Here is a 25539-nt window from a genome sequence, read left to right on the forward strand (position 1 = left end):
CCTCGCCAAAAGCAAAGCAAAGTCATTACAGGAAAGATCCAAGTAAAGCAAACAGGAATGACACACACATGCTCCCAATACAGATGCGGGCAGAGGCCAGTCTCAGCTGTGAGGGTCACAGCCAGGCACCTGCTGGCCACCCTGTGGTTTGTAACAGACCTTATGTCCCTAACAGGAGCCTCGGGATGGTTTCAAACTCCTCCCATCCCCCAACACCATAGAACAGGAACTTGCTGAAAGTTAAGAGTGTTTCAGACGCCACTCAAAGAAAGTAAAATTTCTGAAGAAACGGACAGAAATAATCAAAGACCCTTCCGTAACTGAAGATAGTGCATAGAAATAAACTCTCTCAGACCAGGCCTGGGGAATATGGGTTTCCAATCAAATTGTCATTTTACTCATGCAGTTTTTAGATTAATGCTTTTCTAGGAACTCAGATGAGGCCCAGCACCCCCTGCCCTTCCGGCTAGTGGCTCTGCCAAGCTGAAGCCAGGCTGAGAGACTGGGGAGGCAAGGCCTGGGCGCTGTCCAAAAGAGCACGTGAGTGTGCGGGATGGGGTGGGGGTGGGTGAGGAAGACGGGACCCCGCGTGTCAAGCCCTGCAGGCAGGAACAGCCCAGGAATTTGAGGGGAGAGGCCCAGGCGATGGGGTCGCCGGAGGTCGGTGGGGTCAGCGCGCGCGCTCCTGGCGGTGGAACTCAACCAGAGGAACTAGGGGGCGCGGGGGGGTGACTGGGCAAGGAGATGGCACCCAGTCCTACGGGGCCTGGGGAGGGGGACCGCTCAGGAGGAGATGGGGTGAGCCCGAGTCGGGAGTGGGGGGGCTGCACTGGCCGGGGGGGGCGGGGTGAGGAATGCACAGCACAGGCCTGGGTTGGGGGTGGGAAGGCGGTGCGACGGAGGGGGTTGGGGGGTGGGCTGCCGCAGGCGCCCTCCACGTGGCTTCCGCGCGCCCCCGGCCCTTAAAGAGACTGAAAGAACGCGGACGCGCGCCCCCCCAGACGTCACACCCTCCTGTTTGCATGCGGCCCGCGGGTCTCTGCCGGGCTCAGCTTGGCGCCTCCTCTGCGGCCTCTGATTGGTCGTCACCATCGGCGCCGAAGCGTAGTTGACTTGCGCCATGCCCCCCCAATCGCAGCCCAGTTTGCTCGTGGAGGGCGGGGTCAGAGGCTCAGCCAATGGGAGGCGGCGTTATTGGCGGCCACGGCGGCGCAGTCCCGGAGCGAGCGAAGCAGACACGGCCGCCGCCACTGCCGCAGGAGGCGTGAGGTATGGACGCGAGGGCTCGACCGGGTAACGGCGGCTGGGGCGGCTGGCGTGGCTGGCGGGGCAGGGGCGGCGGGGACGAGGCCTGGGGCTGCCATCTCGGGAGTTCGCGGCGGCAGGGGCGGGGCCCGGCCCGGAGCGCCCGGAGCGGCGGCGGGGAGCGGGGCGTGCGGGAGCGGGCGGCGGCGGGGCAGCGGGGCGGCGGGCGGGAGCGGGACCCGCGGGGAGCCGGGCGGGGCCGGGCGGCGGCGGGGCGGCGGCAGGTGTCGCGCCCCGCCCCGCCCCTGGCGGCCTGAAGGTCAGTAGCGCTTTGTTCCCGCGCGGCCCCCGCCTGCCGGCCCCGCGGCGTCCCGCGAAGGTTAAGGCCGCGGGGTCCGGGGCGGACGCAGAGCCGCCCAAGGACCTTTGTTTTCGGAACCGGAGCTCTCCGCGCGGAGAGTGAGCGCGCGCCGCGGCGGGCTCCGTCCCCGCGTCGGTGCGGCGGGGCTGCTGCGTTTGCGGAGGAAGTGGGACCCGGCGCGGTCCGGGGTGGTGCTGGAGGCCGCGCAGGGGGCACGGGCGGCGGCGTGCGCCTGCGGCGGACTAACGGACACGCGGGACGGGGCGGCCGGCTAGCCTGCGCTACTGTCTAACGTCATCCTGCAGACGGAGAAGTGGACCTTCCAAGAAGGGAGAGTTCCGTGGCGCGGGCACGTCACGGATGGAACGGTGCCATGCATGTCTCGGCTCAGAGATGTGACAGCAGACACACTGGTGTCTTTTTACCTGAATGCTAGGCCACTATCCTCCCCGCCCACCCCACCCCCCCAATCTCTTGTTTTCTGAATGCTTTTTGTTCGTCCCAGGAAAGGGCTGCCTGGTGGTGGTAAGACTTGCCACCGTCCGCAGTTCTCTATGGTCTAAGGTGAGCCTGGCAAGAAGCCTTTAGGCCCCTAGGAGGGCTGTGTCCGGTCACTGGTGTGGGCGCGTGTGCGCTCACCTAGCAGGGTTGGCACTGTCCTACACTCTCAAAGGAATCCTTGGGACGCGTCGGTCCGGGCTTTGGTTCACATGCTCACTCTGCTTTACCTGCGTGTAGGTGTAAAGCATGCATACAGGCTTGTGAAAATTCTCTCGTACAAGCAAGCAGGGGAAGTCGTGGAACTTAAAATTGTCCTTTTCAAAGTTCCTGCCTTCCTGCAGTAGTAACTGTACCTCGAGATGTCTAGTGACTGTACTGCACACCGTGACCTCCGATAATCTCTTTGGCTGCGTCAACTCACAATAATAGTCTGATAACCTTATGAGATAAGTACTGTTCCTTTTAACCACTGAGGAAGCTTGAGGCCCTGTAAGGCAGGCGGTTTTCACTTTGCCCAGTTTTACTGTTTCTGTATAGAAAATAAAGGAAGTTTTAATAAGAAATTGTTATTATTGCACTGAACCTAACAGAAGACTAGTTTTTGAGAATTTTAGCTGGTCGATCACTTCCAGCTCCAAAGTGTGATTCCCCAGAATGCTGAATGCTTCCCATAATAGAATCTGGAAATAATTTCAGATTGATTATTAACAATTGCTAGTGGGATAAATAATACACAAATGTAAAATGAACTCCTGAGAAAGGTGGTAATAGAGTAGGGATATGTTTAAAAGATTAAATGAGTGACTAAAGCAGAGGGAGATGGTTTAAAAATTAAAGTTATCAGTGGTTAACTTTATTAAGGTAGAGTTGACAGGAAAAATAACCCAGAAAATGAATTTTCTCGAATCTGCTAGCTACTTTTTTTCTTTTTCTTCTTTTCTTTCTTTCTTCCTTTTTTTTTTTTAACTTGTTTTGGGAGAAGGAAAGTTTTTTCTTTCATCTTTTGAAGGTAAGTTATCATTTTTGTTCTGAAATTTGGAAGACAACTGAGGATATGACTATTGGTCAAAAAAACATTGCAAAGCTTAATTTCTTATAGAATTAAAGTAGCAACAGAAATTAATTTTAAAGATAAAATAAAAATAGAAATTGTAACCTTCCCAGGTTTACTTAGGGACATTTTCACTAGAAGCTTAAGACCTTGTCTCATGGTATGAGAATAATTATTCTCAAAATAATTGTTTATAATTATACAAAGTAACTTTAATTGTGTAGTGCTGTCTTAAATACCTGTTAGTACACATACATTTGCAGTCTTTTTTTCTTTTTTTTTCCTCCCCTGGTTGAACGGTGTTACTAATTTCAAGTGTTTGTGATTGAATGTGCCTCTGGATCATGAGATAACATCTAAGTACTTATGTGACACTATCTTTGAAAATGATACATAGAACAGCGAGTGGAGACGTTGAATGGGTTCTGTACCATGGCTGGGTTTGTCATTTTTGATTTGATAACCTCAGTGAGCTGAATTCTGGAAAGAATACATGTGTTTTGGGATTGTTGTCCTCTGAAAATATCCAGGCATTGTAGTTTTGTGAATTGATGGTTTAGATGATCAGACTCTTCTGTGGTATTTTGAGTTTAGAGATTTTTCTCTGTATGAGGTAGTTCATAATTTTACAGAAATTGAGTGCTTAGAGTTGGAATGTGTTCATCAACACATTGCAGTCTGAATTTATACTTGAATCTTCAGTTAAAATAGTTCCATTAACCTGTCAGGATTTTTAGCAGCCTGATATTGAGAGCACATTAATTCCCTGTATCTGCAGTTCTCTGACCAGCTGGGGTTCAGACTGAAGCCTTCTCCACTTTCCTTCATTGGAGCAGTTGATAGTCTTCTGGCTTCAGGAGGAGGTGACCTCAAATGCACGTGTATACATGAGATAACAAAGTTCAGAGTTACTCATTTTCAGAGTGTTTTTCTTCCTTTTTGTTCATTGCCCACAGTTTTACAGTGGTTTAAAACTGTTTCGATAAGTTCATGTTGTACTTCCAAAAAATTTGCCAGTGAACCCAGTTTTCTTGTTTGTTTGTTTTTGAAGAATAGTATCTGGGCAGGAGGGTATCAGCTGTATGAAATGGGGAAGAACCAGTGCTCCCAGTGATGGCCTGGTTTGAATAATAAGGCAGCAGTGAGGAGTTTGTTGGGCGATTGGTCTGGGATTGTTATCTAAGGAGTGCTTACTTTTTTGTTTTTTATTTTTATTTGTTTATGTTTTGGAGGGGAGATAATTAGGTTTATTTACTTAGTAGAGGTACTGGGGATTGAACCCAGGACCTCCTGCATGCTAGGCGTGCACTCTACCACTGAGCTATACCCGTCCCCTCACTTTTTTGTTTTTTAAAGGGAAATGGGGGGAGGGTATAGCTCAAGTGGTAGCATGCTTAGCACGCATGAGGTCCTTGGTACAATCCGCACTACCTCCTCTAAAAATAAAGAAAGAAACCTAATCTGTCCCCCCAAATAAATAAATAAATCGAAGAAGCTCAAAGACTTCATTCATTAAAAAAAAAAGAGGAATTGTGTTTAGGCATCCAAAGTAAAAGGCTGATAAACCACTTAGTTGTCTGTCCTACCATTGGGATAATTTCAGAAATAGAATGTTGTTGATGCAGAGTTACTGCAGGAAGTCGCTCTTCTCTGGCCTTAGCTTACTTTGAACCATTATCTCCTAGTTTAGTGAATACTTGCCTTCCTAAACTGCAGTTGTGAGATTTTTTTTCCCTTGAGCACAAAGGAAACCCTTATTAATGGGTAGTGAAGAATTTTGTGTTGGACTGTTACGACAGTTTCCAAGAAATAGTTTGTGATGACATAGGTTTGTTTTTATTTGACAACCATTGGTTTTCTCCCCTGCCCTTTTCAGAGATGACAGGGCTGCTTTACATTGTTTGCCATTGAATTTTAAATTTCATGAATAGTTAGCAACAAGAGCAGCAGTATATTTCTGTAGTAAGAAAACTACAAAAGATCACTTTGTGAATTCTGCTTTCTGATCTTGGTCACCTGCTGTGTAGCCTTACATTTCCTCTTACAGGTATACCCTGTCACTGTTGTTCTTAAATGTGCTTCCATTCTGGGTCATGAGACTTTTTTTTTCAGTGTTTGTACTGTTCATTTTATTATCTCAAAAAGTCTATTCAAAAATGAGGTAAGATGGCTTCTGTTTAGTAGTTGTGCAGTAGAAAGATGGATTATACAGCTTAAATCTGTACAAAGGTGATAAGCATGTAGTTGTATTGTAAGTTAGAACATCATTTTTGCCCTTTTATCACAAAGTAGCTTGCAGTGCTTCACATCTATTTGTTCTTTCATTCACGGAGGCCTTCAGTCTGTGAGGCACGCTTCTAGGTTCTGGGGTGCTGAGCAAAGCGGACAAAAGGCCTTGCTGGCGTGCACTCCACGGTGGGTGACAGGCGAGCTAGTTGAGTAGTGGTAGGTGTTTTTGAGAAGAGAAGTAGGGAGGAGTGGGGACTTGGGTGATGGCCGTTGTAAATGGGGTGGAGAGGAAGAGCTTTGGTGACCTTGGATTAAGAAAAACTTTCAAATGTTTGACTCATTCAGTCATTTACTAATGAGCTGCAGAGAGAAGAGTGGAGGGGGAAATTGGAACTATAGCAGTGAAGAACCACTGTGTCTTGAGTAAAAATTGGAATGTTTTGGGTTTTATTTTTAAATTAATTTCACTTGTTTCTTTTACATTTTTTTAAATTTATTTTTTAATTCATTTTACTATTTTGGGGGGGAGGTAATGAGGGTTGGTTGGTTATTTATTTATTTATTTATTTATTTAGAGGAGGTACTGGGGATTGAACCCAAGACCTTGTGTATGCTAAGCATGCGCTCTACCACTGAGCTGTACCCTACCCCTGGAATGCTTTGGTTAAGGAAGGGAAATTGTTTTTTACTTTCTTCCTGAAAACGGAGGGCTTGGTCTCTAGCAAGCTTCTGAAGAGACAGTCCACTGTTGTGTCATGACAGTTAGATCTTCTAAGCAGGCATGACTTCCTGTGTGTCTTCAGAACCTGCTTGGGAGAGGCTCAGGTATGCATGGGATCCCTGACCCCGTGCTGTGTACGTGTAACACAGGCAGACTCGCTCAGCAGCAGTGAGTGAATGAGGCAGGCAGATTGCTTGGCCACTGTCTCCTGCCACAGGCACTGCTGCGTTGAGCAGGTAGACAGGCCCGTGCTTTCCTGCGCTTGTTCTTCAGCGGGGGGACAAATGTGTTGTTCATCCATTCTTTTTTTTTTTTTACATGATAATAAAAAGTTTTCAGCCTATCCAAAAGTAGTGATTCCCCGTACCTAACTACCTAACTCTCAGCAGCAGTAGTTAACTATTTGCCAGTCTTGGTTTATCTATGTAGTATGTGTGATTTTTTTAAAATAAATTTTTTTTATCATACCAAAAGAAAAAGGAAGTGCATATGTATTGGATTATCAGTCTTATACTGTGTTCAGTATCTTACAGTAACTTATGGTGAAAAAGAATATATGTATGTATATGTATGACTGAAGCATTATTCTGTATACACCAGAAATTGACACAACATTGTAAACTGACTATACTTCAATGAAAAAATATATATACCCCCCTCCAAAAAAAAAAACCAGTGCTTCTAATGCTTACAATGGGGACACTAGAAGATGAAATATAAAAGACCCTGGTATATAAAGATAATTAATTGTCAAATAAAAAGTAAAGTACCAATTCAGAACTCTTAAAAAAAAAAGGTTATCAGTCTTTACACATGATTGAAATCAGTTTGAACGTAAGTTTGAGACTGCTTATATGAGTTTAGGATCTGAACACTTTTTTTCAATAAGAGATAACAAGTATATTGAAGGGTGTGTTGATTTGCGATTGCTTTTGCCAGTAGTTCAGATATTTACATAGTTATCTGGTTGTTTACTTTAGATATATTTTCACTTACCTGCTGGTTTGTTAATTCCTACGTAATTACTTGCTAATACTAAGGAATGTAATGATAAAGACTGGGTAAGGGATCCACAGATTAGAGCAAAATGGACTAGCTCCGGGCTGCCTCAGCCAGGGCTTCCTATACTGGCCAGGTTTTGTGGGTGATGTTGTGGTGTCCTTCGGGGATGTCCTAACTCCTTCTTGGAATTAGATGAGTAGCTGGCCTGTTTGCCCCTCTGTTGTGGTCCTAAACCAAAATATGATCTGGTGTCCTTGCAGGGCTTGGAGCTGTTCCCTGGGGCTGACCAGGCTTCATATTAGGTTGACAGGGTGCGGTCACTAGTGCTCTGACTTACGTGAGCCAAATAATTATGCTGTGGGGTTCGTTTAACTACCATCCTAACCTAATAAGAATTATAGACTATATTGAAATTCTCAAGTCTTACAGAAACATATTGATGACGTTCAAGTTAATTTTAATCGTTTACTTATCTCATGGGGACACATTGAGGACCTTTGCTAAGACAGTTAGTAAAATGGACCAGTCTTACTAAGGATAACTTAGAACTCCACTGGCCATTGTAGGGAACCTTTGATCTCCCCAAACATCAAACCAAGACCCTGGCTACCAGATTAAACCATTCAAATGGGGTCATTATTTTAATTGTTATCTGGAGGCTCCTGAATGTGTTCAGGATTCTTAAATTGCCTTCTTACAAAATCCTGTTTCCAAATCCCAAAATCCTGTTTATTTCCAAGCAAATAAACAGCTAAAGATGGATTTTTAAAAATGTGAGAGGCCTCTGTATCTTAGTGCGAGCTGAGGTCCCGTCTACCCCCACTGCTCCACATCTTCTGTGTATCTCTTTGCTGCCTCCTTCCCCTCCCCTCTGTCTGAACTTCCTTGCTTTCCTGTCTCTGAAACCTCACCAGCCAAGTCCATTAAAACCTCCTCTTTCAACACTGGACCACAGCAAGTTTCCTGCACCCCTTGGGCAAAGGTCAAGTTTAGGGCTGTAACTAAGGAACTTTCCCAAGGTAGCTTAGGAGCCTCTTTGGTGAGAAATTCAGTACTGTAAACCCTGACTTGCCACCTTGATCTCTGCAGTCTACCAGTCAGTCCACATGCTTGCCTAAAATAAGGCAAACCCAGCACTGGATTAAAACAACTGGTGGAGAAAACCCTGAACATTAGCTAAGGCTTAAACTAAACCAGCCACCTGCCGTGTTGTGTGACCAAGCTCTCCATACAGCCAAAAGACAACATGAAGCCACCCCTAGAGCCTCCCCCAAGTCCAGGGACTGGAAGATGCAGGCATGCATCCAGAAGCATGCTGTACCTGTCCGTAGCTGTTCTGGCAGGCCCCAAATCATGTTCAAGCGGAATTTCAGGCTTCTAGTGGGTGCTGACTCCACCCAGGGGCTTTTAACTCCATGTTTGTAAATGACCTAACCAAGGAGTTAATCTGTTCGTCAGAAGAACCTGTATAGAATTGGAGACTGTGTCTACCCTGATGTCGTCAATCTGGCCGGTCAGTTACCTAGTACCCATAATATGATATCAAAAGAAAGACAACTCCAGCAGATGGAGACTCCGAAGCAAACCTGGCCGTTGGAAAAAAGATTGCTATAAATTGAAATCCAAACAGTTGCAATCCTCCAAGAACCAACAGCCAAACCCACTCCAGTGTTGGAGCTCAGAGGACACACATGTTCCCTGTCGTGCCTTTAAGTTTAGGCTGGGGGAGATTGCTTTCCACATGGGAGACAAGTTCCTGACAGCAGTGATAGGCATGGGGCTGCTCTGCCAGTGCCCAACCTAACTGCAGTTAAACAGTTTCTTCCTCAGAGTAGTGCGCGTGTTCAGCGCGTTGTACCTCGGGCTGCAGTGAGGCCCTAGCCTCAGCCATACCTTTTTGTCTGGGGCTTGTGCAGAGCACTCATTTCTCCCCGTCAGTTTGGCTCCCATACTTAGTTTACTAGGAGGAGACTCCTGGAGAAGTGGCACACTGCCATCCTTTCTCTCAGAAGGGGGAGGCATCCTTTTAATTCTGATCAGCACTGAGGAGAATTCAGCCCCTTTGCCTTTAATACACTGCAGACCAGAGAAGAGCAAACCTTGGACTTACACCCCCCCCCCCCCCACTAAACCGGGTATCAATCCCCACTGCTCTTCGGGCAGAATCCTCAGCAGACGTAGGCAGAATTCATGGTGCCTCTTCCGTTGAGATCCAGATTGACCCCTCAGAACCTCTCTGAAGAATAAAGTGGTAGCCTGTAAATAAAGAAATCGTACGGGCATAAATTCTGTCCAGAGGACTGTAAGCCCAAGGACTCACTAAGCCTTGCCCCAGTCTGATCATGCCCCTGTTTTACCTGTAAAACTCTCAGTGGCCAAGACCTCTGGTGACAGACAGCAGTGCTGTCCTTGCTGTCCTGTCGTCCCTTATGCCCACGTGCTTTTGGCACCCGTCTAGACCAGAAGCCGCTTTTTCACTGTGGTTGACTTATCCAGTGTGTTTTTTGGTATTGCTGTTGCTGAAGGTAATCAGTATCTCTTCGCCGTTACCTGGGAGGCCACAGTGCACTTGGACAGTCACGCTTCAGGGCTTCACTCAGGCTGCTTCTCTGACAGAGTTTAAAGGCCAGCTTAAATGACATAGAATTCTCTGGAGGCTCCACCTTACTGCAATATGTAGATGGTTTGCTTCTTTGCTTGCCTCCCAAAATTCCCACAGAAAGACACTGTTCACCTGTTAAAAATCTTAGACATTAAGAGATACAAGTTCTCTAAGGAAAAATTGCAATTTTTCTGAACTCTGGTTCGATACCTAGATGTTTACTCTCAGAACAGGGACTACACCTGGATCCCAGTAGACATCAAGGTATTTTAAACTTTCCAGACCCCAAACCAAATGTCAGCTGTGGGGTTTTCTTGGGCTAACTGGTTATTGTTGCAGTTGGATTCCAAACTTCTCCGTAGTGACTCTCCCCCAAATGCCTTCTGAAGAACCCCAGACCTGCCCCCAGTGTTGGGGCTGACCAGGGTAGCTTAGCCTTTGAGGAAAAGCTTAATAAATCCACCTACCTTTGGATGCCCAAATCATCAGCTGCGCTTTTTCTTTTTGGTATATGAGGAGGAAGGGATGTCGTCAGAACGTTTATGGGAAAAACATGGGGCTATCACCCGCCCTGCGTTACTGGGGCCAACAGTTAGAGCCCTGGCCTGAGGGTAGCTCGTGCCTTAGAGCTGCCTGCTGCGCCCTTTGGGTAAACTGCCATCTGTGCACCTCGGACCATTGAGGCTCCCTTGAATGCACACCACACTCAGCACCTCGCAGCAAGCCATTCTACCCTCCCCCCACAGTGAAGTCTTCCTCACTGGACTCAGTCACTCTCATTCACTGTAGCAGTCTCAGGTGTCAAGTCTGCACCCGTCCCCCCTCCTCTCCTGATGAAATTCCCTGGGACCCTGACTTTGGTGGGTCACCTGTGGACCGCTCGTGACTATTTACAGGAAACCCCCTTGATGAATCCTGATCTTGCGTGGTTTATCAGTGTCTCCCACATAAAAAATAAAGATGGTAAGTTTTGTGCTGGGCACATGTTACCGGCTCCTTTCAAGATCACTGAGGCTGTCCCCTTACCTTCAGCTGCTTCAGCTCAGCAAGCTGAGTCGTACAGGGGCACCTCGTTGTGCTTCGCAGATCTTTTTTATAAATTGAAGGTTTGTGACAACCCTGTGTCAAGCAAGTCGGTTGGCACCATTTTTCCAGCAGCACTTGCCCTCTTGGTATATCTGCCACATTTGAGTAATCCTTGCAATACTGTTAAATTTGTTATGGTGATCGGTGATCTTTGATGTTACTACAACTTGCTGAAGACTCAGATGGTGGTTAGCATTTTTTAGCAGTAAAGTATTTTTAAATTAAAGTATGTACATTGTTATCTAAGCTATTATGCTGTTGCACACTCAACAAACTGCAGTACAATGTAGACACCAAAAAATTCACGTGACTTGCTTTATTGTGACGTTCGCTTTACTGAGGTGGTCTGGAACCAAACCTGCAGTATCTCCGAGGTGTGCCTGTGTGCTCTCCCTCAGGCAAGACAGGAAACATCAATTGATAGCTAGTATGCCTTTAGAGTGGTGCATTAGTTTGGAGTGTTATGGAAACAAGTGTTTCCCCACTTCCAGTGGAGACCAAATTAAGAATGTTCAGAATCTGGTGGAATTCATGCTGCTGCCAGTAGCTCTCGCTGTCGTTGAAGTGCCTGAGCTCTGCAGGTCTGGTTCCTGGAAGCTAAAGGAAAACGCCTTGCTGACACCTCTGCAAAAACCCTCTCATACGGCATCCACAGACCAAAGCTCCGTCATGGCCCGAAGGCTCTTCCCCTGCAGGGACCTAAGGGAACTACCAGGAGTGGACAACCGCTGGCCTCTGAAAGAAAAGCACAGCTGGAAATCTGAAGGCTGGTCATTACACCCGCAAAGAACAGGGACTGTGGTTTGAACCCAGTAATAAGCTGGTCCTGCCAGAAAATCTGAAACTTCCCTTACTGACCACTGTATGTGAATTAAACCATTGGCCACTGAGAAGACGGCAGCCTTTGTAAGTGGTCATTGGTAGAGAAACAGCAGCGAGTCCACAAAGAGCGCTTGTCATGCTTGTACCTGTCCTGAATTAACCCCAGGGAGGCCTGCTGGTCCCACCCCAGGACGGACAGTTTCCTCAACAGGCTGTTAAAGTTGTGGCAAGTGGATTTCATACAGTTGCCCCCAGCTTGTGGATGTAAATATGTTCTAGTAACGGTTTGCATGTTTTCACGTAGAACGGTGACTCTCTCTTCTGTAGCTGAAGTCCTTTTAGAAAAGATCACCCCCCAACCCCCGCCCTGGAACTCCATAGTGACCAGAGGACTCCTGTCACCGTGCTGTGTGGCCAGTTCTACCCTCCTACCAGGCTTATCATCCTCAATTGTCAGTACTGGCTCAATACACGAATGGAGTTACAAAGATTCTATTGGCTAAATTAGTTGAATTCCTTCAAATACATTGGCCAAAAGTACTGCCCTGGTTTTTCCAAATCTTGGATCTCCTCCATTTGGGATTCATAAATTCTCACCCTTTGAAAATAGTCATGGACGGCCTGTGCATTTAGCCCCTGCTTCCTTTGACCAGCTAATAAAAGGGCGCACACATCACATTTGCACAGGTCTGAGGTTATGCTGTAGTGAAATACCCTTTCCACAGCATGCTCCCAGGAGATGAAGATGTCTCTTTACAGTCTGGAGACAGAGGCCTCTCCATAAAGACTCCCCCCACCTCATTGGAAGGACCCCTACCAGGTGTTATGGACTAACCCCTGTGCCACCAAGCTCCAGGGGTTAGGCTCCTGGATTCACGTGTTCCCATCTTAAAAAGGCCCCCAGACCCGAGTGGACCTGCATTGCAGCTCAGGACCTAAAGCTGAACCCTTTGACTGAAGCAAACACCAGTAGACGGCTCTTCAGAGATGTAACCTCTCGCTTTACCCCGTTCTGTATCACACAACCAAGGCATGCTGCTTGAAGTTGTAATTGTCTTTTCTCTGACCTCCTTGCCACCCCCTAGTTTGGCTGTGATGCACCCCTTTGCTCCCACCTTATAAAAACTGATTTCCACCAACCTCACTGTTGGTTGCACCAGTGTCGGTAACACTCATGATGAACCCGAACTGGAAGCCTGGCCGTTATCCTTAGAAGGATGGCGGGAGGTTTGTCTGGCAGAGATGGAGGATTTTCCTTTCATGCCTTCGCAGCTGTATATATCCTCTCTTCTGGTAAGTTGGCATCTGATATTACAGCATTCCATGGGGTGCCTCCCCACCCATACAGTCCAGACTCTTAACCCAAAACCTTGCTCTTGTTTTAGGAACATTAATGGGACGGGTGAGTCTCTAGGCTGCCTCCTGCTGAATGCTTGTAATGATTGTGTATGACTCAGATGGTCATGAATCTATTCCCCACTGGAATCTAGGAGACTAATGGGTCTCTTTGGTGGGATAATGAAAAGGGTAATGATACCAGGAGGTGGGAAGCTGGTGTGCTTCCTTCAGTGGTACCTCATAGGGAATTGATCAAAAATCTGCTGAGTGGTGGAGACTTAAGCCGGCCTGTGTTCTCCCTGGAGCACCCCCAGTCCTCCGTCGGGACGCCACCCGCCGCAGGCAGACGCACCCGTTACTCCATGCATACTGAAACCTAAGAAGCCCCTCTAACCGTTCTGACCGCTAACAAAACCACTTATCATGTGTTTATATAAATGACTGGTTTTGATCATGAGATCTTTTTTATTCCAGGAAAAGAAATCTGGACAAAAGGGCCCACTGAACCCTATCTTTAAAGGCACTGGTTGTTACTTTCTGTGTGGAAGGAATGCCCTCTCCACACCCCTTCAGTGGAAAGGACGCTAGAGTCATTGCCATCCCTCCTGATGCTGAAGTCAGGGAAACCCCGCCTTCCATCACCACCAATCTTGACCCTTTCTCCTACCAGCTTACAAGCGCACAGCGTGGCTGGGATGGATACAGCTTTGGGTGGACGCCTACAGATGCCCCCGTGGTAGATGGAGACTTGGACGTGCCTTTGCCCAGGCCTTTCCCCCTTTGGTTGGAGTAGCGGAGCTTGAGAAGGCAGTTCAGAATCTCTCCACAGTCATGGCTGCTACCTTTAATGGTTGTGTGAGTCTTTGAACATCAGCAAACCCAAATGGACAGCCTAGCAGCGGCAGTCTGAAAACCACAGCGCCCTAAACCTGTGTCCAGCTCAAGGAGGAATGCTGTTTTTATGTTAACATATTGGGGGAATTCACACAGGAACTACAAATAATGAAAGATAGCATCAGACTGTTAACTGAAATAGGCCAAACCCGAGGGTCCTGGGACATTTTTGACCTATTAAACGTGGACAGCTGGGGAAACAGGTTGAGAAGTTTATTCCAGTTGGTAGCTGTAATTCAACTTCTGGCCTTGGGTATAGTCCACATAATTAAATTTCTGCTGTCTTGTACCAGCGGGCAAATGTCTTTCTCCCAGATGTGTGTACAGAATAAAGTTCTTACTACCAGATGTAAATACAGAGTAAAGGCTTATCCTGAAACTGAACTGACCACCTTGGAGGAACACAACTGAGATTCCCCATTTCTCAAGGATTGTTTCATTGCTCAGATGAGGCCAGATAGCCACTTGTGGTTTCCCTTCTCTGTGGGACGAGACATCCAAGGATGGGTCTCCTCTGCTCCAAGTGACACATAATCCACTGGGGCCAGTGACACCTTTGATTAAGTGAGATTCCCGTACAGTAAGGTTGACCGGTGACACTTCCTGTGAAAGAGCTTGATCAAAAGGGAGGAACGTGAAAGGATTTTAATCTGAAATGAAACCAAAGGCTGTGAAGTGGAGAGTCTCGTGCATGTGTTCTCAGAAAACAGAGTCAAAGATGGTGGGACTGATTTCCCATAAAAGTTTGATTTACAAAAGATCAAAACTTACTTTCTAGACAGTGAGTATCTGCCAAGAATCTCTCCCCATCTTGGAACCAGTGGACTTGCTGCTAACCCCTAGTGGGGTTTTCCCCTTTTGCACTCTGCCAATGGAAGCGACCCCTGCTGCGCCTTCAGTAGACTCACCTGTAGCTCGCTGTAGTCGGCGTGTCCCGAATCGCGGTTTCTCTGCGATTCCCAAATAAACTTGCTTTCTGGTAACTCACGTTTGCCTTCATTTACCTCCTTTCTTTCATGTTGACAAACCCAAGTCCACATCTTAACTAGCCAGGTGGCCGTGGGCTAGGCATTTCACCCTCCTCGTCCTTGGTGTCCTCCTGTATGCTGGGAGTGCCTCCTCCCTGCCAGGGTTGGTGAGGGTATGAGACGTAGGAAGTACCTACCCCGTAGGTACTGTCATTGGTACAGGAGGTGTTGGAATTGGGTGGTGAGAACTGGACTTGGTCCATCAGGCTGGCAGTGACAGCTGCCGCGGGAGAGTATTTGGTGTGTATGTGGTCTGCACAGAAGGTGCAGTTGGATGTGTTAGTTAGACGATGGAGAGTTTAATTATGTGGACAAATTAGAGTTGCCTGGAACCTTTTTGGCAGTAGGTACCCGATCCACTTACGGTCTTTGACCCGGAAATCCTGCTATTGCCGTCTCGATACAGGACAACTCGGGATAAGATCTCGTGTAAACTAAGACGTGTTTGTACAGATGGTATCAGAGGTGTATCGCGGGGGAAACCTCAGTGTTTAACAGCCGGTAACAGGCAAATGTATTTGCTCTTGAAATTTTGTTGTCAGGTGTTACTTTGAAGACCAACCTCTGTGTGTCTCACGCTTTGCATTTATAATATATGAAAAAGCAGAACATACTAGCTTGGGAGTGAATACCCCAGGTGCAGCTGTGTGCATGCAGCAAACTGCAGAGGAGCTGAGCTGGGGAGCCTGGGGGTTTCTGGGTGGACTGACTCTGGACTCAGCAGTGATAGGGACCCTTGAAGGGTTTTTTTTTTTTTCCTTCTGGTTTTTATTTGCTTCCTTAATTCATTTAGCTTTTTGAAAAAAATAATGTAACATTTATGTAGTATTTTTAACATTAAAGGTAGTTGACATGTTTTATTCTGAAACAAAATGGCCTAAGAAAGATGCGGTTGAGTTAAATACAGAACAGTTGTAGTTCATAAATTTCAACTGGAGCTGCTTTTCTTAAGTATGAAGGGTTATTCTTGTTTTGTTTGACCCTGAAGCACTGATTTAGGGGTTTGGGCTTCTCTCAGATGCCTAAGAATGAGACGTCGACCAGCTGTCGGCTGGGAACCACCCTTCAGAGGGGCTCTGAAGTGTATTTCCTACGTCTGGGAATAAGCAGTTCCATCCCCAAACCTGACTCTATAGCTATGCGTTTAGATAGGGTTTGAAATTGTACTAATAGAATGTTCTGTTCAAGAAGTTAATATCCTAGAACCCACCTTTAACACCTGTAGGTGAAAGTCTTCTAGGCTGTAAATCCTTCTTCATACGTGTCTTGTGGAAGTGGGGTCATACTGAGGATGTTACGTACGTTTTACGCAAGCCCCACGCCTTCCGTGTGGAGCTGATAGAACACAGCAAAGTAAAACCGCCCGCTGAGTTAGAGTTTGAAAGGCAATATGAACACCAGTAAATGCTCTGGATTACTTTAAACTAAACTTAATATAGAGATCAGGCAAGTTCAAATTGATTGTCTTTGTTCTGAAGTCTGGTCATTTGAGTGCCAACAAGAGAAATTTTTTATAAATAAAACGTGCTTGCACTGAAACACAGATCCTAAGTGTATAGTTACTTTTTTACTTTTACTTTCTATTTTTGGTGAGGGGGTAATTAGGCTTACTTATTTACTTATTTTTGGAGGAGGTTGTGGGGACTGAACCCAGGACCTTGGAATGCTAAGCGTGTGCTCTACCACTGAGCTATATCCTCCCCCCTCAAGTGTGTAATTTGATGGGTTTTGACAAGTGTATGTATCCAAGTAACCAGTACCCCTCTCAAGGTCTAGAGCATTTCCGGCACCCCAGAAAGTTCCTCGAGCCCCTCCTTAGGAGATCCTCATCCCCCACAGTAAATCACTGTCAAAAGAGTACATTTGAACATTTTTTGTTTCTGAATACTTAGTAACGTTATTTCTTTTTTAATTTGTAGGGGATAAAAGCATTCAGATGGCAGATAACAGGTAAGCCAAAACGGACTTTGTTTATTGGAGTTTAAAATTTTAGTCGGCGACAAGAGCCCAGCCTTATTACTTCAGTAAACAGCACTAGACGTTCCAGCTGTTGGCTTCCTGCGCCCACCCCTGCGCCCCGCTTGTGTATTTGAGCCCATAGAGAACTGGCTTTGGGTGTGGGAATGTCTCAGGCCTTCATGAGGAGCCCTGGCACCTCCTGGGTGAGCAGCTCTTGGAAGATCTTGACGCCACCCTGGTATCCCTGTAGCTTCCAGGGGTCGAGTGGGAGACTTTTGCGGATTGCCCTGAGGGCCACAGCGGGTTATGCATTGTGTTTGATGTGGCTTGTTTTTGGTGAGTGGGGGTGTGTCCAGGCATCTTTGAAGACTGTTAGACCTGTGTTCGTGAAGTTTGTTTTTAGAACTTTGTGTGGCTGTGTCACAGAGTCTCTGTGGACACCTGTCCTAACAGCTTGGCAAGGCTGCTTTTTTAGCATAACAGTGAGGAAAATGTTTTATACATCACACCTGTGTCCAGAGTTCTCTTCTGCCCAAATCTGAAGTCACCTTAGAGACACCTCTTTAATATATTAAGTAAGAAAAACACCCTCTGGCTACCAGTTTGATGGCTTGCTGTCAAGTATGTTTCTCAGTGTGTATTTATCCATCCCTTCAGTAAATGTTACTGATAAAAGAGAGAAAGAAAAAGAAAAACACCCTTGAGCTATTTATCTTTTGAACTTCCTGTAGAGTAATATTTTTTAAACATGTTTTAGTTTTTCAGATGGGGTTCCTTCAGATTCCTTGGAAGCTGCTAAAAATGCAAGTAATACAGGTCAGTTCACTGCAGTGGGAAATTGAACTGTTGGAGGGTTTGCATGCAGGGCAGGGAGGCTCCTACTCTTGAACCATTTACTGAAATAAAACAAGTGATTCAAGTACAGGATTACTATAATTACTAAACTTTAAAGACTACAGCAAAGTTAGAATAATTAAAATGAAATCTGTGTCATTTAAAAGCATTTTACTCTAGGAAATTCAGCCTCTGCAGAAGGAAAGTGCACGGTGCAGGCGCTCTCTGTACCCGCGCCACGCAGGGCTAGCGCCGAGCCCCAGACACCTGGCCTGCCTTCGCCTGTGCCTTTCCTTCCCACCCCCGAGTGCTTGGAAGCAGGTCCCAGATACCATGTCATTTTGGTGTGATCAGAAATTAATAGGTGTGTTATTTTCCCCCTGTTTTCAGACCTATAGATAGATCCTTTTTTTCTCTCTGACCTGTTTGAAAACAAGTTGTAGATACTCTGGCTCTTTTCTCCTAAAACAGTTTAGTGTAAATTTCCTAAAAACCAGGATAAATTCCTATGACCACATGCAGCTACCACAACCAAGCAGTCTAACGTCACTGCATCCTGGTGGCTGACGTGTGGCCCCGTTCACTGCACCCCAATGCAAAGTCAGGCCTGGCCAGGGGCTGTGTATCGCATTTACTTCTGTCTCTTTCACTCTAGGGTTACCCACTACCTTGTCCCTCTTCCTTGAAGCAGGCTGTGTGTCCCCTGTCTTACAGAGTGCCCACACCCTGGATTGGTCTGTTTCCTCCTCGTTAGGCTCAGGGGAAACGTTTTAGTAAGACTGCCACATGGTGACCTGATGGGGTGGGAGGTGCAGTTGGGCTGGTGACGGGGGCACTGAGATTGGTGACTTGGTGGAGACAGTGCCTGCCGGTTTCTACACTTTAGGGTCCTTTGCATAAGTGAGCTGTCGGATGCCCTGTGGGAGTCCTGTTCTCCATAAAACTTTCCCACCAGGATTGTGGCACAGTTGGTGATCCTTGCAAATCAGTGATGACATTGGTGGTTATAAAAGGGCGTTTTTCTAGTTCTGCCGATCTTATTAACATATTACATATAGTAAAGGAAAGCTTTCCTTCCCTACTCCCCCCACCCCATTTTAATGTTACTGTAGACTCATGGATTAGCTTTTTATTCAGTGATTTATCATTTGCCATCATTCATTTTGGACAGTGGAGTTGGGGGGGGGGTCCCTTTAAGCTGGCTTCTATGTCCTTTTCCTGTGTCCCCACTAATTTTGAGTACTTTCTAACTTTGTGGCACAAGTGATCCATTTTCTCTTGAACTTTCCTTGTCCTAGACCTGGAATCTTCCATTTATGCAAGAGGCCCTGTGACTTTTAGTGGAGGGAGATTTAAAACCCAAAATATAGGTGCTATCTGTCATGGTTTTAGGCCTCTCAGAGGCTGGTGCTAGAGATGCATGTTTGCGTGTACGTGTGGTATTTACGTGTTACACACGCATACAGTTTTATATCTACACACTTACGTACCTTCAGTACACACACAGTGCTTCAAGTTCAAGTTAGTGCTTGTGCTTGGAGTTGAATGTTAAACTGAGTGCCGACTTGTGTTCAGCTCCCACGTCACTGTCCTGCAAAGGTAGAATTTAGGTGTGTGCTTCCTTTTTGAGTCAGGTGAAGGCGCTAAGTTTGGGTTTCTGTACAGGGTCACTAGGAGGGAATTGGCTCAGCACAGAGCGTGTGCCACTCACTGGGACAACTGACCTCTGGGGGTCCTGTTTATTCGTGGGAACCAGTATAGAGTGTGTGAGCTGTAAGGCAGCGTGGTGGACAAAGCAAGTGGCTTTGGCAGGGGTGGTCAGGCAGGGCCTTGAGGTGGGTTTGGGCAGAAGGGCACTGCAGGTGAAGGTGGAGGCCAAGAGCGCCGGGCAGCCTGGCGCCTCCTGCGGACTGGTGGGAGTCGTGCTTTCCTGGGCTGTGAGCTGGGGTGCCCGTGGGTGCTGATTACTCTGAGGCCCAGGTGCCCGTCCCTGTCCTCAGCTCCTGGGCCCCACCAAGGGACCTGGGCAGAGAAGGCGGGGTGACAGGAGATAGGCCGCCTGAACTGAGCAAGTGGCAGTGCCCTCAGTAGGGGGATGTGGGGCGCAGACAGCCCGGGGGGAGTCAGGGCTGCGGGTGCTTCGGTGGATTTACAGCTGTCCACTTGGGTGATTAACAGCGAGTATCAAATGCCTTTAAAAATAAGTATTTTTGAAACATGTTTTCAAGAAGCCACTTGCTGTCTTTAGAAATTGAAGTAGATAAAGCTAGTCTGTGTGTTGGCGATTTGACTCCTGGCTCTTTGTTGTGTGGTGGGCATAGCTGACATCTTTGGCCTTGTTTTTTTAAACTCTTAATAGAAAAGCTCACAGATCAAGTGATGCAGAATCCACAAGTTCTGGCAGCTTTACAGGAGCGACTTGACAGTGTCTCCCGCACCCCCTCGAGCTACATCGAGACGTGAGTATGCTGCAGGCGAGGCTCGACACGAAGGGGAGGCTCTCCTGCGCCCTCAGACCAGGAAGAAGCGCGTTTTTGTTTGGCAGCCGTTGCCTCCTGAGAGTCAGGCATCGGGTTCCAGCACGAGGGCTGGGGTCAGAACGTGGTGTGGGACCATCCTGTTAGCTCATAGGTGAGGGCACAGTGCCGCCCTTGGTGATAGTAGAGGACTTCCCCCATTCAGGGGAGTCAGGGGGACAAGGAGACCATAGCAGGGGGCTTGGACCAGGTGGGTGGGCGGAGTGCTGTCTCTTCACGGTGGCTTGTATTTGGCCAAGAGAACCGCTCCTGCCTGACTCTCCTCCATCACCTGTGGGAGCCATACCTGTGTGTAGGGAGGAGGCCAGTGTCCTGGCTGTGCTGCACAGTGGGGACAACGGGGACACCCACCCTCCAGTCCTCTTCTCAGGGCCTGGGTGTCCTCCTTCCAAGGCCGAGCTGCGCCCACTGCACACTGGTCCCCACGTGGGCCTGACGATGCTCCTGGGGTCCGTTACAGGGGGGCGGGCACACTTGCGGTCAGCTTTGCCCATCAGTGTAGAGGGTTCTCTGGGAGGGGACTCTGTGGGGATGGTCTTGTGAGATTTCGCAGGCTAAGTCTGTGAGGTGTAGCGACACTGAGGGGGCGGGTAGAGGAGTATGAGCGATGGTTTCTGGTTTTCTGTATTTGGGAACTGAGTGAATGGGGTGGCGTTCACTGAGAGGAAGTGCGGGCGTGGGAACGGTTTTGTGGGAGCAGAATTTGTTCCACGTTGGACACACAGGGCAGGGAGGATGGTGTGTCATTGCAGTTACTGTTTGGAAGGCGGTGGGGGTACCCTTTGGCTTAGAACCCTTCTTGTTACTCCATTAAGGAGGCTTTGCAAGTCAGGAGGTGTTTAAGTTGTGTAATTAACGAGGAAAAGAAGTGCAGGTGGTGCCGTGTGTCTGCTGCTCTGCTCGGCTCTCTGCCTTTCCCTTGTCCTCTTCTGCTGCCTGTGCTCTCGCGGGGCAGCTGTTGCTGGGAGTCTTTGGTGAAGGACCTCTGCCTAAACTGAGGTTGCCGTGGGCGTGGGCGTCGCGGGACAGGGGTCCTTTGTGGTTCAGGACTGCTCCTGTACCGTCCACCCTCCTCATCCGCCGGTTCTGTGGGTTCTGCACCTGCATTTCAACCAACCGCAGGTCAGAAATAAGGGGCGGGGGTTTCCCAGAAAGTTCCAAAAAGCCAAACTGAACTTGACCTACACCGGCAGCTGTGTGCATAACGTTTACGTCGTGCTGGTTGTTGGGGGTAGTCTGTGGAGGGTGTGCAGTGTGTGTGAGGGTGTGCTGGGTCGTGTGCACACACCACCCCTTTCCACGCGAGGGGCGGGAGCATCCAGGGGTTGAGGTGCCCACAGCGTCCTGGGACCAGTTTCCCTGGGGTGCTGCGTTTCCTGAACAGCGCTGTGCTGGAGAGCTGCCTGGTGCTGTGTGCTCTCGGCCCTGCCCTTGCGGGAGAGAAGCACCCAGAGGGCGGGACCTGGGCCCACTGACAGGGACTGTGGGGCTTTGAGAGTCCCAGGAATCTGCTCTTGGTTCTAGAGCGTGACTGAGAGCTTTAAGTTAAACAAGTGATTCTGATGGGTTTAAAATGGTTTCTTCTAATTTATGAAAGTAACGCATACAAGCGAACGTATTTTTAAGAAGATGGGAAAGTATCAGAAAGCAAAGAAGCTCCCAGTTCTCTGACTTTAGAAGAGAACAGAGACCCTGGCTGTGTTGTCTCTGATTTTCCCTGGGTCAGGGTCAGGGTCAGGGTCAGGCTCAGTTCGAGCACTTGACGTGGCCCTGAGTCTACCTCGAGGACATGGCTGAGGACAGGCCCTGCTTTAATTCTGCACATCTTGTCATTGTTTCCAGTCTGTAGATGATACACCAGTGGTCATTCCAGCATATTAACTAAATACTTTGTTATTTCCTTAGGATATAGTCTTAGAAGTAGATCCAAAGAACATTTCCAAGGATCTTGTTTGCCCCTAAGAAAGATAAGTCAGAGGGCCTCTGCTTCCAGCCTCATCAAACCTGGGGATTTTTTTTTTTTTTTGGCCAATTTGTTAAGGAAAAGACAGCAGTTCTTTTAAATTTGCATTCTTTTGGATGTTTTGTGAGATTGGATCTTTCTTTGATGTTTGATTATTTGTGTTTTTTCTTTCGTGGATTATGTTTTCAGCTTCCTCCTCCCTCACCACCCTGCTTTTGGGGGAGGCGGCAGGGGTGTCCTTAATGATTTTTAGGAGCTCTTTTTCATGGTAAGGTGGTTAATTCTGTGCATGCCACCTTATGTTGCAGACTTATGGATGTTTTGTTGTCTTGTCCCCTCTTTCAGTTTACCTAAAGCAGTAAAAAGAAGGATCAATGCGTTGAAACAGCTCCAGGTGAAATGTGCTCACATAGAAGCCAAGTTCTATGAAGAGGTCCACGACTTGGAGAGGAAGTACGCAGCCTTATACCAGCCTCTCTTTGACAAGGTAGGGGCTCTGTTGAAAAATTTAATCAGTGTATTTCAAATCTTCCTTTAGGTGAAACATCAGATATACCCAGTGAATCACTGGATATTATTCTTGAAGCCCTAAAACTTAGAATCCTAAAATAAGTTATAAAAGCACTCCGTTTCCCCACACTTCATTTACAGTCTCGTTGTCTTAGCTCTCGATTGTGTGAATAACTGAACGTAACTCAGAAGGTTTCGTCTTCACTTAGAGAAGGGAGTTCGTCACCGGTGACGCTGAGCCCACAGACGCAGAGTCAGAGTGGCACAGTGAGAATGAAGAGGAGGACAAGCTGGCTGTAAGTTTCCTAATGAGTGCAACTTGTGTTCTGTTCCAGTGCTGCTGGAAAGAGGATAGTTTCAGTGGCTTTGAGCCGTGGGAGAGAGCTGCTTGCAGCAGGTGCTGCTCCAGCTGCAGGCTGGGTGTTCACGTTCCTTTATGGCAGTGGAGCTGAGCAGCCTGCAGGCCTGGCACTGGACTGGGTTCTGTCTGTCAGTGTGACGGACCAGACTCAAGTCACCTGTGACGACTCTGCACAGTAGTACAGTGAGCTAAGGGGCCAGGGGAGCAGAGGTGGAAACGTCAGGGGAAGTCTTAGTTGAAGGAGCAAAGACCTGCCCGGGGAGAGCACACCGAAGACGTCTGAGCCGTCCTGCTCAGGGGCCAGCAGTGCCAGCGCCGTAGCCGGGTGCACTTCGCTGCTGTAGGTTGCTGGGTTCCAGGTCCTTCCGGTGATGTGCCCTGTCGGTCACCTGCTCACAGCCTTTTTCTGGTGACAAGTATCATTCCAGTGCCGTGGGGAGTCCCAGCATGGCAGGGTGCACTTTGTCAGCCTGATTTTATGTTTGGGAGACAAGTAGCTATTTTTGTTCTATAATATAAATTTTCAGGGATTTTTGAAAGTGTATAATGTTAGTTTTGGTAGCCACATATGTTCTTGATCCTTTAAAAATCTGGCATAGTTGAAGCCATGCTGGTGTATCCATGTAGTTATGAGCCAGTCTTTGTTGCTTGAGGAAAATCTGCCTCTGTTAATTCAGACACCCCTGTGATCATTTTCTCTAAGAATCGTGTCGAGGCTGTGATGTTGGAAAACACTCCCGTCCTCGTGGCCACAGGGCCTTTCCCGTCACCGCCCTGTGTCTGCCTTGTGCCTCCGTCCTGACCTCTCCCTCCGTGTAGGCGGGTGTGCAGCTTGGCTGGGGCGCATGTCGGTGCTGCCTGCCCCGAGATGGGCGTCTCCGAGCCGGCACTAGATGGCCTTTCCCAGATGGGGGGCGTCATACCAGCTCTTGATTCAGCTTCTTCCCTTTGATCTGACATTGAAGCATGAAGTCACTCCTGGATGGAACGCCTTGTTTCTTGGAATCGTTTGAAATTGTGATGGGCACAGTGGGTCTTAGAGGCGAAGATTCGAAGGACAACTTTTGTTAGAAGTTTACATGGGATTTTGAAATAATGTTTTGTATTAAGCCATTGGGTTATTTGTAAACTTGTTACTTTGTGGTGTTTTATTTTACTTTTTTTTTTAAGGGGGACATGAAAAACAAAGTAGTCATAGCAGAAAAAGAAGCAGCAGCAGCAGCGGAAGAGCCAAACCCCAGAGGAATCCCAGAGTTCTGGTTTACCATCTTCAGGAATGTCGACATGCTCAGTGAACTCGTCCAGGTGGGCACACGTCCACCTTACAGAATCTGCGAACCGCTCAACAGGGTGTTCAGCAGTTGTTGATTGCGGGTGGGAGGGCACCTCCTGTGACCAGCAGCCCAGACAGTGAGGGTCCCGCCGGGAGGCGTGGTTACGGCCGGAGCCTGCCCTGCGTGCTGCCCAGACCTTGGTCCTCACGGGGGGGGGGGGGGGGGGGGGAGGCTGCCGCTCAGCACCTGCGCCCAGTGCCCCAGGAGGCGTGCTCAGGGCCCTGTTCCACCTCACTGCGACCCGAGCCGGCGGGAGGTGTGAGATGGGAGACCTGCACACACGCTCTTGCTGGCGCGGACTCGGACTGCTCTGGGATGATTTCTGAAATTTACTGCATTTGAAATTTTAGTGGAGCGAATAGACCCTGGATGTTTCTCAGTGGTTTTTGAAACTCAAAATGGGCCTGTCGTGCGGTGCTGCCAGTTGTATAAATACATAGCAAGTTACTCACGTGTTCTGATTCGTCTTACTTGAAAACTTCTCTAGTTCTGTTTTAATGGGAATAGCTCAGCCTTCTGTTTTTATCTTGTTGTGTTAGACTTTCTACAATGAAATGGGAAGCAGTTAAAAGGCAACAAATGTAACTTTCCCTGAGCAGAGTTATGGTAGAAGTTTCCAAAATTCAAAAAAAGATCCTGCTCAGAAGTCCACGGAGATGGTCGTCTCTGCTTTCGGGCTTCATCCAGTCAGATCTGCACGGTGTGTCCGTGTCAGCGTGTGGCCTGCAGATGGCGCTACTGCGGTTGTGATGGTTCCAGAAACTTGCCGCGTCGCTGCCTTTCTTGCCCACCTCTTTTAATGCCTATCCGAAGGCTGGAAGTTAAGAAAGGATGGGCGGGACGAGTTTCCTGCTCTCCTTCCAAGCTTGTGGAACGTTTAAAATACATGACTTAGGATAGCCTGTGTTTTGTCTTGAGTGTCCTTTTTCATAGGAAATGGTGGGGCTTAAGAAAACTAGACCATTTAAAAGAATGTCTGATCGAGAAATTTACTGGAAAACGTGAATAGCACGCACTAAAGCCTGGTTCTCAGCCTGACTGTGAGAATCACCTGGGCAGCTTCTAAAACTGAGTAGCGTCAGTGTCTCCCCTGCCGCACATCAGAAAGAGCTCGCCGTGTTTGGAGAGGCTCCTGCGTGTTTCTGACGTGCACTAAGGGTT

The 25539-nt window shown here is 47.9% G+C and overlaps 1 protein-coding gene across 1 annotated transcript in view; it reads left to right on the forward strand.

The window, feature by feature from the left end:
* The first annotated feature begins 1149 nt into the window (after window positions 1–1149).
* Window positions 1150–25539, forward strand: part of NAP1L4 (nucleosome assembly protein 1 like 4) — a 43863-nt gene continuing 19473 nt past the window's right edge. The window contains exons 1-7 of the mRNA XM_032490126.1: window positions 1150–1269; window positions 16800–16830; window positions 17597–17655; window positions 20033–20132; window positions 22519–22660; window positions 22893–22979; window positions 24215–24349. Of these exons, the coding sequence (XP_032346017.1) occupies window positions 16817–16830; window positions 17597–17655; window positions 20033–20132; window positions 22519–22660; window positions 22893–22979; window positions 24215–24349 (537 nt within the window). The 5' untranslated portion in view covers window positions 1150–1269; window positions 16800–16816. The remainder of the gene's footprint in view (window positions 1270–16799; window positions 16831–17596; window positions 17656–20032; window positions 20133–22518; window positions 22661–22892; window positions 22980–24214; window positions 24350–25539) is intronic.

This window comes from Camelus ferus, chromosome 10 (genome assembly GCF_009834535.1).
Source record: "Camelus ferus isolate YT-003-E chromosome 10, BCGSAC_Cfer_1.0, whole genome shotgun sequence".
NCBI lineage: Eukaryota > Metazoa > Chordata > Mammalia > Artiodactyla > Camelidae > Camelus > Camelus ferus.